Source organism: Aptenodytes forsteri, unplaced genomic scaffold (genome assembly GCF_000699145.1).
Source record: "Aptenodytes forsteri isolate BGI_AS27 unplaced genomic scaffold, ASM69914v1 Scaffold154, whole genome shotgun sequence".
In the NCBI taxonomy this organism is placed as follows: domain Eukaryota; kingdom Metazoa; phylum Chordata; class Aves; order Sphenisciformes; family Spheniscidae; genus Aptenodytes; species Aptenodytes forsteri.
This window is the reverse complement of record NW_008794083.1, coordinates 885,787-898,146: the sequence shown is the minus strand read 5'-3', so window position 1 is coordinate 898,146 and position 12,360 is coordinate 885,787. Positions and strand designations below refer to the sequence as shown.

Sequence of the window (12,360 nt, the reverse complement as noted above, 5' to 3'; positions counted from 1 at the left end):
GGGGGGCAGGGATAGAGCATGGGGAAGACTTTGGAGAAGACTTGGAGGCTTTGCAAAAAAGACAAAAAATGGGAACAGGACATACTAAATTTGAAAAACTGATGATGTCCCACATTAGAGCTAATTTGCACTTTCTGGTATGTGGAAAAGTATTAGTCACAAGAACTTGTACTGTACCTGTTGAATATGTGGAGTCTTTTATTTTTCCTTCAGTCAACTACATGTTTTCAACTTAAGTTTACTTAAAGTTTTACTGAAAAGAAATGTACAAAGACAGCCATTCAATTGAGGATTAATCACTATGGAAACAGAAATGTGGTGACTGAAAAGGGGGAGGATGTATTCTCCCCTCAGCTTCCTGCCAGCTGTCATATTCAACCTCTGCGGCATGAATTCAGGCCAAAATATAGACTGTGACCAGCTCTAAGAAACTATATCTGTATTTTTATAAATTGGTACAAGAATCGCACTATAAAAGAAGACTTAATCCTCTGAATTGGATGACAGACATTTGGCACTCTTGCCGGTGTTTGACAGAGAAATAACGGGATGCTTTGTAGTAAAACCTGGATTAATGGTAAACCCCTCTTTATGTTATTGCAATGTGGTGTAAATGAGAGAACTAAGCATGCTGTCAGCCTTGGAAAAAACATGCCCTTTGTATCTCCAATGCAGATTTAAGTGCTGTTGAGAATACTGTAAATACAAAAGTTGTGTTATTAAGAACTCCTCTTTATCGTATTTGTATTACATTGACATTTTGTAGATTATTTAAACAAAGACTTTCTATCAGTTATAGTAACTCTGATTGCAGTGTGTTTGCACAGCTTTCAGATTCAACAAGTTTAGATAGTTGTTTACACAGACTAGGCTTTTGGGAGATAACATTCCATTATCCTTGCTCTTCTAGGATGGGGAATGCTATTCAGCTTTAAAATAATTGTTCCCAAATGATTGGCCTGTAATGCTGCTTTATTGAGTTTACAGTTTCAGCTTACTATGGAATTAACCATTTCAGTATGGCTTTTATTTTGTTTTGTTTTTTAAATGCGGTGAGTTGGTATGTGGCGTTCTGTGGAGTGTGTAGTTGCATATTCATTATGGTGTATGTGCGTGGCTTTTGGTTTTGCTGCTGTTTGATGGAGCAGTGAGGGGGCAAAAGAAGATAGGTGCAAGTCCACAGGCTTCTGCTGGAATAAGCAATTACCTTAGCTTTGAATTCTGAGACAGGCTGATTATCTCCTGTCATTCTCAACAGTAATAATAACCATATTGATTTATCGTCAGATTTTTGGTGCAAGAAAGTGATACGGCTTATAGGAGTTCTTTTTGTTAAAGAGTCAACAAATTAAGTAAACATGCTCCCAGTGAGAAGTTCTTGCTCTGTTACCTGGTTGGAGAAGAAGCAGACTCAGAAGTAAATGCGAAATAGAGAACACAATCTGTCCTCAGTTGACTTAGTAGTCAATTCTCCACTACCAAGCAAAAGATCAGAGTTTATGGAATGTCCTTCGTCTCGGAAGAGAAGCAGAAAAGCTAGATACGACAACCAGGGGAAAATAACTACATATTACTCTGGTAAAATTTCTTTACTTTTATCAGCAGGTATAGCTAAATACTGGTCTCTTGGTGTTGGCAGAATATTTTGGAGGAGTAATTTGGACCCGGAATAAGTCTAACATTTTTCGTAGCTTGAGGAGTATTTCAGCTATTGGTCTCCTGTGATACAATCAACTACTAGATACCTTTGTATTCAGAGCCAACATCCTGAGTAGCTTTGTTTAGTTCAGAAAGTTTGAGTATAAATGTGATTGTCCTACAGTATTCTAAAATTTTAAGGTAGGTTAGCTTCATTTTCTAATACAATTGAGGTACTGACCGTTAGCTATACAATTACCTCTAATTCTCATTCTACAATCCTGTTTTGTTAGAACAATAGACAAATGCAGTCTGAGTGAGACTGCTTTTCAATTAAGAAAGCTAAATTCAGAGGGAAAAATTAATGTCCACATCAGAAATTATTCTAAAATATTATAAGATTCAGGCTTATTTCAAACTGTGGCATGTGTAAGTCACCATAAGCCTCTGAAGTACATAGTTTGTTCAGTAGTGTATCCTCTGTAAGTAGAAAAGCAATTCTGGTTTATTTAAGAATCAGGTGAAAGTAGAGACATTCTCATTATTTGATAACTTTTTTATTATCTTGACCATATGGACCTCTTTTTTAGAGAAACTACATGAAGTTTTATGTGGACACTGTTACACTTTGTCTTCCTTGGCATGCAGAATAGTTTAGGAAGAAATTCTTGTTTGACATGTGTATGTGTAGAAGAGAGAAGGAAACAAGACCAAGAAGGAACAGTCAGGTAGCAAACACTTCAGGGTATTTATATATGTCCTGACAAGTAGAGGAAACATAGGTAAAATAAAAACAATATCTAAGAATACCATATGTTCAAGAAAAGCATATAGAAAGGTTATAGTAATTCATACATATTATGGGAAAAGCTCCCAGGGAAAAAAAACAAGGAAAACTATAAGGGCAAAAAAGATTAGCTGAAATAATTTAGAATTGTAATTTGGGTAGATAAATTCACTGTAATGCAGTAAGTATCACCTGATAAAAATAGTAACAATCATCCAGACCCCACTGCAACTCTCAGTATATCTGGAAAGTCATGTATTTTCTCAGGTCTTGAGGGGAGTGGGAAAATAGAAAGATGAATATGGCATAAGGGTTTGTTATTTGCTTGCAAGCTGTTTTTTAAAAGGACAGTCATACTGAATTCACTGTATTTCATGCTTTTGTATGATTTAGGTGACTGCAAGGCAGCTAGAGATTTGCGAAGACCTTTCTTGTTTGTTTTAGAAATGAAAACAAACAATGAAACTGTGCAATGGAAAGTATCCTGGATATCTGGCAGCAGTGGTTTCGTGCATACCTGAAGAGAAAAGCCTGTTAACACTGTTTCAGCTGTGAGTGGGGAAGTCAGAGGGGGTTGTTGCTGACTGGAAGTCAGTATTTGGCAAGATACTTACCATAATGATACTTTGGGTAGTCAAGGCAGTAAAAGAGAGGAAGATGCTCAGACATAGTACAACTGTGGCTGAGGAACAATTATGGAAACATGTTTTCAACTTCAGATTCAGGCTTTTGAAGGAAGTTCATTATCCTCTAAGTCTGGTGACTTGAATTGTCACAAACATGAGACGGCTTAAAAAACATGTATCCCTGCATCTCTGTTGCTTTTTTTTTTCTCTACTCATCTTACTCCTAGCCTCTGCTCACCTCTTCTCCCATACATTTTCATCTTGCTGTACTTCAAAAGAGAACAATGTTCACCTTTTTCCTTCCTTGAAGGGGCTAAAGAGAGGAAAAAGGAAGTCACAGGCTTAAGGTGGCCCGTCATCTCAGTCATGTCTGAGGATGCTTATACAAGGATTAGCATTCATTGCTCCAGAGTGTAGAGCCACCTCTTTATGCCTGTTGTCGGAAGAACAGTTACTGAAATTTTGTACTGTCAAAGACAGACAAAAATTGGTTTTGGTAGGTATATACTATTTTTAAAACTGCTGTAACTATGCAGCAGGGGACAGATTGTCACACGGAGCTAACAGATCCAAGAGTTGTTGCAGATTCAAGATGGAATCTCTAAGTAGAAGTTACTGCTGCATTGTAGCACTGAAATTCTTGCTTGATGCTCAGCTGTGTGTCTTCATTCTTCTTGAAGAGTATTACCCTTAAACGTGAACTGGTGTGGGACTCTAAATGTGCAGATGTTACCATTTTTGCTGGACTCTTGATTACAGCCTGTATGTAATATGTAACTCAAAGAAATGAAATTCATTATTGGTATCCAAAACTTGCTATATACTTTTAAGAATAAGAGACATACATAACAAAAGAAGAGGTGATGGAGGAAAATATCTTCTGTGGTAGGAAGATACAGCGTGTTTATGTTGAAAACCCCATAGACTAAATGGAACATGAAAGGTGGAAATTAATGCTTTCTTTGATGTATTTTTTCATAAGTGGTAAGAGTCCCTAGGTTTTCTAAATACTTTTTAAACTATTTTCTGCGCAGCTATGTAGTAATCCCTCTTCTTTCCCATTGCAATATATGGAAAGCCTCTTCAGAGTAAGTGCAGTAAATGAAGAGGGGATAGGATAAAAAAACAAGTGTAAGACAGGAAGGAATGGCTGCACTTTTACATGTTCCCTAGTTTGCAACAGTACTTCACAATTTCACTGTACTTTCATTAACTTTATTTCTTTCCATTTACTGGAATATTTTCTGTAATATAACCTTTTCTCACATCATTTTTTGAATCCAAAAAATGTTGCCTTCTACTAAACAACTTGCATCTGTGGCTCTTTGTCTTATATATATGCCTTTGAAAATAAATTTCTTCTTTCTTTTGAACTTTGTGTGAAGATTTTCTTGACAATGTGGGAGTGCACAAAGTTAAACAGTAAAAATGTTACATTCAGTAATTCAATAGAAATTTTTTGTCTTCGATATTGAAGGAATTATTTTGCTGCACCTTTTTCCCCCTGCCAAGATACTGGTTTGAGAAGAGAGAAATGTGAAGAATGCAGAAATATGTAGTTGTGTTACAGATAATTCAGTATAGGCACACTTACCAGTAAGTATGTGTTCAAGTTTAAGTGCAAATTTTCCACTTTGAACAGTGGAAATTTCATAACATGCACTGCAAATGCATAGTGTCTTCAATATAGTTAAACATTCAGTAAAGACTAACTGCTTTCATGACCGCTGTAAATTTTTTTGTAAAAATTCTTTTAAAATACATATAGCAGATACTGTATGCTATACTAAGTATTTCTTTAGCTTTGCATCATGTGTATTTCAGAAGACTAATCAGAAGATGTGCTATGCAGTGCATGAAGAATATGTTTTAACACACAGTATGTTTGTGTGATGGTATAATGTTTGGCAAGAATACTTTTGGATTTCTATGCTGTAATTTTTAGTTGTCATTCAGAATAACTTGTTCTAAATCATGTATTTGAAACTTTTAAACTTATCTACATTTTAAAGTGAGAGAAAAACGTCCTATTACTACTTATTTAGGTACTGGATGAAATCTTAATTCCGGGAGAAAGAATTTGTGTTGCTATTTGTGCCATTTGAATTTTTTGACAATTTTTCTTCTACCTGTGTTAAATTGGTTAACATTTTTCAGCAGGTACATGGCTGAGCCATAAAGTAAAGCCAGACTTGCTATTTGGCAAAACAGTTGGATTTTGACCAAAAAAATTGACTTATTCTTCTTTCTTTCTTTCTATTGAATCACTCTTTCTAGTCCTGAGATATGCTTATGGACTGGTCACTATCATCTTTCCAGCTTTCCAGTAATGACTTGAAAACGCTGTAGTCAGCTCTTATATCATTAAAATGTTCTTTCAAGAAGTTCAGCAACACTTTTACTTACCTATGTACATTAATTAATATACAGCACTTTAAGTTAAACAAAGATAATGTGCACTTCCAAATGCACAGCACACTACTTGTGTTGAAGGATTTTTGTTTCCTTTATTATTCCATTCTTTTGGTCATAACATTTATTAATTCATAAAGGGTCTGACATTCAATAATATAAATAGATTGTTAAATGTGCTAGTATCAGTAGTGTATGAACAAGAGGCAGAGGTTCCTAGCTGAATCAAATTGTATTATTTCAGTCTTGCTTTGCAAGATTGCCTTATGCGTATGATATACTTGATAATTCAGGTGAACAAGACCAGTGCTGTAAAGTCAACATGGGATTTCATGTAGGAGCAAATAGTGGGACACACACAAAATAGTTTGGTAGAGAAAGTGCTCGAGGAACAGAAAATAGAAAGCTGAAAGGAAATGTTTATCATGAAATAGATTTCAATCGGTGAGTTAGAAGGCAAACATTGAAAGAGAATCAGAAAGAAATCAGCCATGAGAGGGAAGAATTAAGGAGAGTAATACATGTAGTCAAATTCAAAAGGAAGCAAAATAGTGTGGACTGTTTTCAGTGCTGGAACGTTGACTGCAGTTTTCACTTTTTTTAATGGTAACGCTAGTAGAAAGACACAGGGAATATTTTCATCTATATGTGTGTGAAGCTTACCTCTACCTAGAGCCTCATCTATGTATTGCTCAGAGTAACAACCTTCAGATTTGACCTTTAACGAACATGGAGACATCTTAAGAAAAACTGAAATAAGTGTTTTACTGACAAAATGTTTATCATTTTTTAAAAAGAAATTATTGGATTTGGGATTTGTGGGCTGGATTTAAGTTGACAAACTTTCAAAAACATTCACAAGTTCAACAGAGCCAGTTGTGGTGTTTCAGCCTAACCGGGTGCCATTTAATCAACTGGCTTTGCTGCAGAGAGCTGAGTAGTTTTTCAAGAGTAACTCACAGTGGCCGTGGGCTTTCACTGGCATTAGCTCCTGCAACTCTTGGGGTGACTTGTTTATAGTAACTTCTTCTACCTTCAGGAAAAAACTTTGAGCCAGCTAAATCGGGTGGAAGAAGAGGAGCTCTTTGTGTGCACTGTTGTTCTTTCGGGTTTGGCAGTGTGGGTCAATGTACTTAAAAGTTTTGTACTTCCAGAACGAAATATGCCATTTGTGAGTTTATTTGCAATTAGCAGTACTTTTTATATTAATTCTGATTCTCTGCAAAGACAAGCAATTTCATGACTTCCAGTGTGTTTACAACATTTGGCTTTTTTCCCAAAGAGATTTTTAATCTTCTGTGTTTGAACAGATGTGTAAACCAAAGCATTGCTGCCTCATGTACTTTGGTCTTGTTTAATAAGAGGTAGATGGATGCACATTTATGGGGGTTTAAAATACTTTTAAGACAGGCATTGACATGGTTATGCTTGTATTCTACGCAAGTTGTGCTTGCTAGAATTAAATTATACAATCCTGATTTCCTGACAGAGTGACAAATACGCTGGGTCTTATCATAGTGAGACCTGAATACTATAAATATTTTTCATGCAAAAGTTCCATCAAAATAAATACATTTTAAAACTAGCATTGCTTTCTTCTTTCAAAATACATTCACCAAGTAAAGTTCTGTATTACCTATGCGTATCTTAAAAAAGTAAACATTTTAAATGCATACAGAATTAGCAAGAAAACTCTAGAATACTTATGCTGTAGATAACATCTGTTAATTCAATCTTAATTTTGTTACTATCATCATAACATTATTATTGGGAGATAGGGTTTTTATCTTAATTGGGGCCTTGGTTTCAGTTTTGTGTAGTATAACTTTTAGTAGTGCAGTGAAATTTTAATCTTTGGAGTTGTGCATTTAGCTTAAAGAGTGAAAATTTATGCCTGTAGGTCCCTTACTATTAACATCTCTTTCTGTATGCTAGTTTGAGGTTACTTGCCAAAGTAATAGATTGAGAACAGATGTGAGATCCTAAAGCTCAAGAACATTGTGAACAGCCCATGGAAATAAAGGAAGTGGACATGGATCAAATAGAAACACATTGGGAAGAAACATTGTAGATCCAAAACCAAATTTTGAACTGCAGATGACAAAGTGTGAACACAGTTTGTGTTTTCATCTCTCAAGTAGCGTTAGCAGGGGGATTGAGGACATTGCCAAGCAGTTATTCTTTCCTCTGATCTCATTTGGTGGCGGGGGGGAAGGTAATGTTGCTTTTCTGGTTTTCCTCTGTTTTTCCCTGCTCTTCAAACACATTCTTTAATTTTCCTATTTCCCTTGGCTTGCCTTTTGGGAAAGGGAAATTTTGACAAGAATTTGTGAGAATTTCTGAAAAATAACGAAGGTTTAAATAGGATTATATTTTTGTGCAAGACATTGACTGTCAATGCATGATGAGTTGATCTGTAACATGATCTTCTTGAATTTGATTGAAACATTAGCTTTTTATGACCATTACATTTAAAGTTTTAATCTTAATCAGTTTTGTCAGTGTTGTAATGAAAGTGTAATGTTTTTCTGTTCATTTATAGGTAAGTATAGTGATACCTCTTCCGAAAGTATCTTTACAACTCTGAATAATTGTGTGTGTGCATTAGATTGATATTGACAAAAATGATTTTTACCTTAGCTTTGGTATCTTTGAATAGTGTTGTGATTATTTATAGTTTTTCTTTGAGTGTTAAATTGCTAAAGTAACTAAGAGTTCTGAATATGTACTGTGCAAAAATTGTGTAACATAAATTAACAAGCAGGAAGCAGTGAATCCAAATAATCCATTAATCTTGATACATAATATCTTCCTAGATTAATTTATTAAGACTGTAAGCTATTAAAACAGGCATTTTCTATTTTATAGTAGTATCTGGAGGCTGTAACTGAGATTTGGGTCCTGTGGCACAGGATTAAGTATTTGTATAAACCCTGTTTATGCATTAGAGAACTTAGATCTTTCATTTAGCCTCACAACTAACCTATTTGGGAAAATATCCCACCTTATTCTTAGAGAACCAAGACTTGCCTTCAGTGTCCCTGGAAGTTTGTGACTGAGTAGGGAGTTTACACTGCAGCTCTGAATCCCATTCTTAGCACTCAAACCATTGAGTGCTAGCTAAGAATGACAAAATTGGGCATAGTAGAGCTCATCGCTATGTCCCAGACACCGCTCTTTTGACGATTTCCATGTCTCATTTTACTAGAAAACTGAAGAAAACCCAGAAGATGACACAGCAGAGAAGAACATTATTAAAGGAGGGCAAAAAATGTTGGCAAACAGTAAGAAACATCACCTGTATGTTATGCATCCTGTGACCCAGAAAAACAAGCAAGTACACAGAGTAGGTTCAACCACCTTCTTGGTTGGAAAGACACCCAAAGGAATCCGCAGGTGAGGCTGTTTTGGTGAGGTAGAAGTAAAATTCTAAGCTTGAAATGAACTTCCTTCTGGGTAGTTGCTTTTGTCTCTGTCTCAACCATACTCAGGGAATATTGACGATTTTCTGTGGCAAGAGCGGAACTAATGGGAAACTTCCACTCACACTATACAGAGAGTACCGTAATTGATTAATAAAATGAATTGAACCCACAAATCACTCTAACGTGTTGATTCAATGTGTCACATTACATAGCTGTGCAGATGTCATCACCACCAGTATTCATGGTATGTGCACCAGGCAGTACTACAACCCAGAGTTTAAACTGTATAGAAGCAAGAAATTTTATAGTGTGAGCTTCTGACTGCCTACTGGTTTTACCCAGCTCTCATCACTTTCAATGAAAGACTGTTAAAAAAAAATTGGACTGTGTATTTATTTTTTAACATGGGGCTCAATATTGTTTAATACTTCTTTTAATATACTGTTTCCCCCTTATGTTTGGAAGGATAATAATTTTTGTCTCCTCATTTTCCCTTTCTCCCCAAACTACTGCTATTATTAATATAAATACTTAAATTCCATTGTTAAATAGATAGAAGTTCAATAACAATAGCCAGATGGTATGTGGAAATAGAAAGCAGAAAGCTGTAGCTAACTAGGCAAACCTATAGAACTGGGATTTGGTATATATTTTTAATTTATCCTTGAGACAAATAAATAATTATGAGAGTTGGTATGTAGGTAATATCTCTTAAGTGTTCAGGATCTGTCGTATTAGCCAGCTGGCATCAGCTATCCAAACTGTTACTGTTGAAGTGCCAGACTTGCTTACTATTATAGATACTGAAAATGCTACATATTTAAGAGGCAGGTAGAGGAGAACCCTTCATGCTAAAAATACTGAAAATTGTACTCATCAATAATTTGTTGAGGTAAAAATTTTCAAAAGCAATGAAGTAATTAAGGATGTATTCCAAGATCCTAAAGCAATATCTAGCAAAAAGCTTAAGCACGTTAACTCTTAAACATTAAGCAGGTCATCTGTTAGCATGTCACTCGCAGTTGTACTTTGTAGTACATCTGGATCCGCTGTGGAATGAATGAGGATGATTAAGTGCCTCAGTTTGGTGTGTTGTAGTTGTAAGGTTGTGTGGGAAGCCGTCTGCAGTCACACACCGCACGCAAAAGGGTATAGCTGGAGCTAGCCAGTCAAGCGGTATTTGAGGCCAAACAGGGTTAAATCTCACCGCCTACTGGAGCACTCATACAGGAAAGGCAACATGTTTGATACCCGTTCTCTGACAAGGAAGCATAAACCCACCTCTCCAGCCTTCCAGTTAGGTTACCTGATCCCAAACTATGGCTAACTTGATTAGGATTATCTCCTTTAGTTAGAGCTTGGCCTCTTAGCAGAAACAAATATTACATATCTCATCCTATCATCTCTTAGCAGAAACAAATATTACATATCTCACTAGATAGGATGGAGGGGACAGTCCCTGTCCCCTGTGAATGTGTATATCCAGCTTGTGTTTAGCAAGTCTTTTAAAAGGAGTTTGAGCAACTACTTTGTGGTTTTTGGGTTTTGGTTTGGTTTTTTTTTCCTTCCCAAAAAACTCTCTGCCACCTGTCCATCTGCATCCTTCTGAAGTCTGGCCCTTTGGTATGTAATCTTACCTACACTGAAAGTCAGTAAATCTTTGGGTCGTAAGCTGAGGAAATCACACTGGAGTTTGGGATTCGGAAGTCACTTCAGTTCTTCTAAGGTTGTTCTCCTTTTTGCTAATAAAACCAAACAAAGCTCCTAATAAGGAAGTTACTTTTAGTGATTGCTTTCTGGGATACGTGAAGTATGTGAACTGAATGAATTGCTTGAAGGCTGCTTTTGTTTCTAGTTAAAGGTGTCAATGCATTTTTCCTTCTTGATAATTACAGGAGACAATTTGAGGAAATGGTATCCCACTTTAATATGGGATCAGTGGAAGAACTGGCAGAACATATTGCAAAAGCTACATCAGAAACAAGGCAGAAGATGTTGAAGGAATTCTATGTTTCCAAGCATCCAGAGATGGAGTCTTTCTTTCCAGTTGAAATACCAGCTTCACATGACAATGAGGAAAGAGAATTGGGTACAACATGCTCCAGACGAAGAAAATCCATTGTTAATTTTGGAAGATCTACATCTAGATCTTCATCAGCTAAAGGTCTATTTCTGAGTGGAACTACAGAAACACAGAGCCAGCAGAGCCATAAGGGAGAAGTAGAGCAACTTGCAAAATGTAAACAATCACCCACTGTTGCTACTCAACATATCGAAAGGAGAAACAGTCAGGCATTCAAGGATTTTATGGCATCTGGCTCATTAAGCAGTAAATCAGAAATAATTGAGGTGCTGTCTGTAAAAAGTTGTGAAGGACAGCAGGACTCCAAAGGAACACAGCTGCCAAGAAAAAGATCCCTGTCTCAGTCAGAAAATGGGGAGAGAAAAGCTCAGACTTGTAAGAAAAAGTCTTTTTTGGACTTAGTTGGAGATACCTCTATTCTCAATGACCTCTTCAGAAATGATGGAGACGGGCCTACAGAATCACCAAGGAGATTCCCTTCAGGGCAGGTAGAAAAATCAAAGGAGAGACCAAAAGACTTCTGGGACATGCTGAGTGAGCAGAATGAGGAAAGCCTCAGAAAGCTCATGGACATAGCAGTTGTAGAGAAGCTATGTGAAAGAGCACCTCATCCCCCAGTGACAGAAGAGAGAGAAGTGTATGAAAGTTCTCTTTGGAAACAAAATGAAAATTTTCTATGGAAAAAATACAGTCCAGATGATTCAGATGAACCATCCACTACTACATCTTGTAATGTAGTAAAATGAAAGTTTTCTACGTGAGTTGAACTATAATTATCTTAGTTAAACATTAAAATATGCGCAACTTCATCAGTATGCAGCAAAATGTGATATCTCCATGAAATTAAAGGCAAAGTGATGAATTCAGATTTATGATGATATGGATTCACGTTTTACAGATGTGAATATATATGTAATTACATATGTAATATATAGTACATATGTGCATATATAGTTCATAGGTACTATATATTATTGTAAGCGATGATATATTAATTTTAAATTAAACTTTTTAATATTTTAAGTGCACTTTGCTTTCTTGCATCCTGATTTTATTTCTAGACTCAGTAGCAGTACTAAGTAATTTTCCCCCTTTACTTCAGTTTGGATACCCTCAGTCATCTCAGCAGAATGTAATGATATTAAGAGGATCTGAGAATGATACTGAACATATTTTTCTGAGCTACTAGAGACTTGGGGACTTCATGAGACAGGGATGATGTCTTTGTGTCTGATAACCTATGGATTTTATTTTTCTTCTATGATTTTGCTCAGTCTCTTTGAAGCTGTGGTGCTTCTAATTCAGTATCCTGTAGCAGTGAGTTTCTCAGCTTGGTTGATGTGAAAAATCACCAATTTTTGTTCATTCTTTTTCAGTGCAAGATCTACA

The 12,360-nt window shown here is 36.1% G+C and overlaps 1 protein-coding gene across 2 annotated transcripts in view; it reads left to right on the top strand.

Moving 5' to 3' along the window:
• Positions 1-11,997, top strand: part of ERCC6L2 (ERCC excision repair 6 like 2) — a 58,751-nt gene extending 46,754 nt beyond the window's left edge. For both annotated transcript variants that reach the window (XM_009273024.1, XM_019470448.1), the window contains 2 exons: positions 8,672-8,859; positions 10,784-11,997. In XM_009273024.1, coding sequence (XP_009271299.1) covers positions 8,672-8,859; positions 10,784-11,717 — 1,122 coding nt within the window. In that variant the 3' untranslated portion in view covers positions 11,718-11,997. The remainder of the gene's footprint in view (positions 1-8,671; positions 8,860-10,783) is intronic.
• The last annotated feature ends 363 nt before the right edge of the window (positions 11,998-12,360 follow it).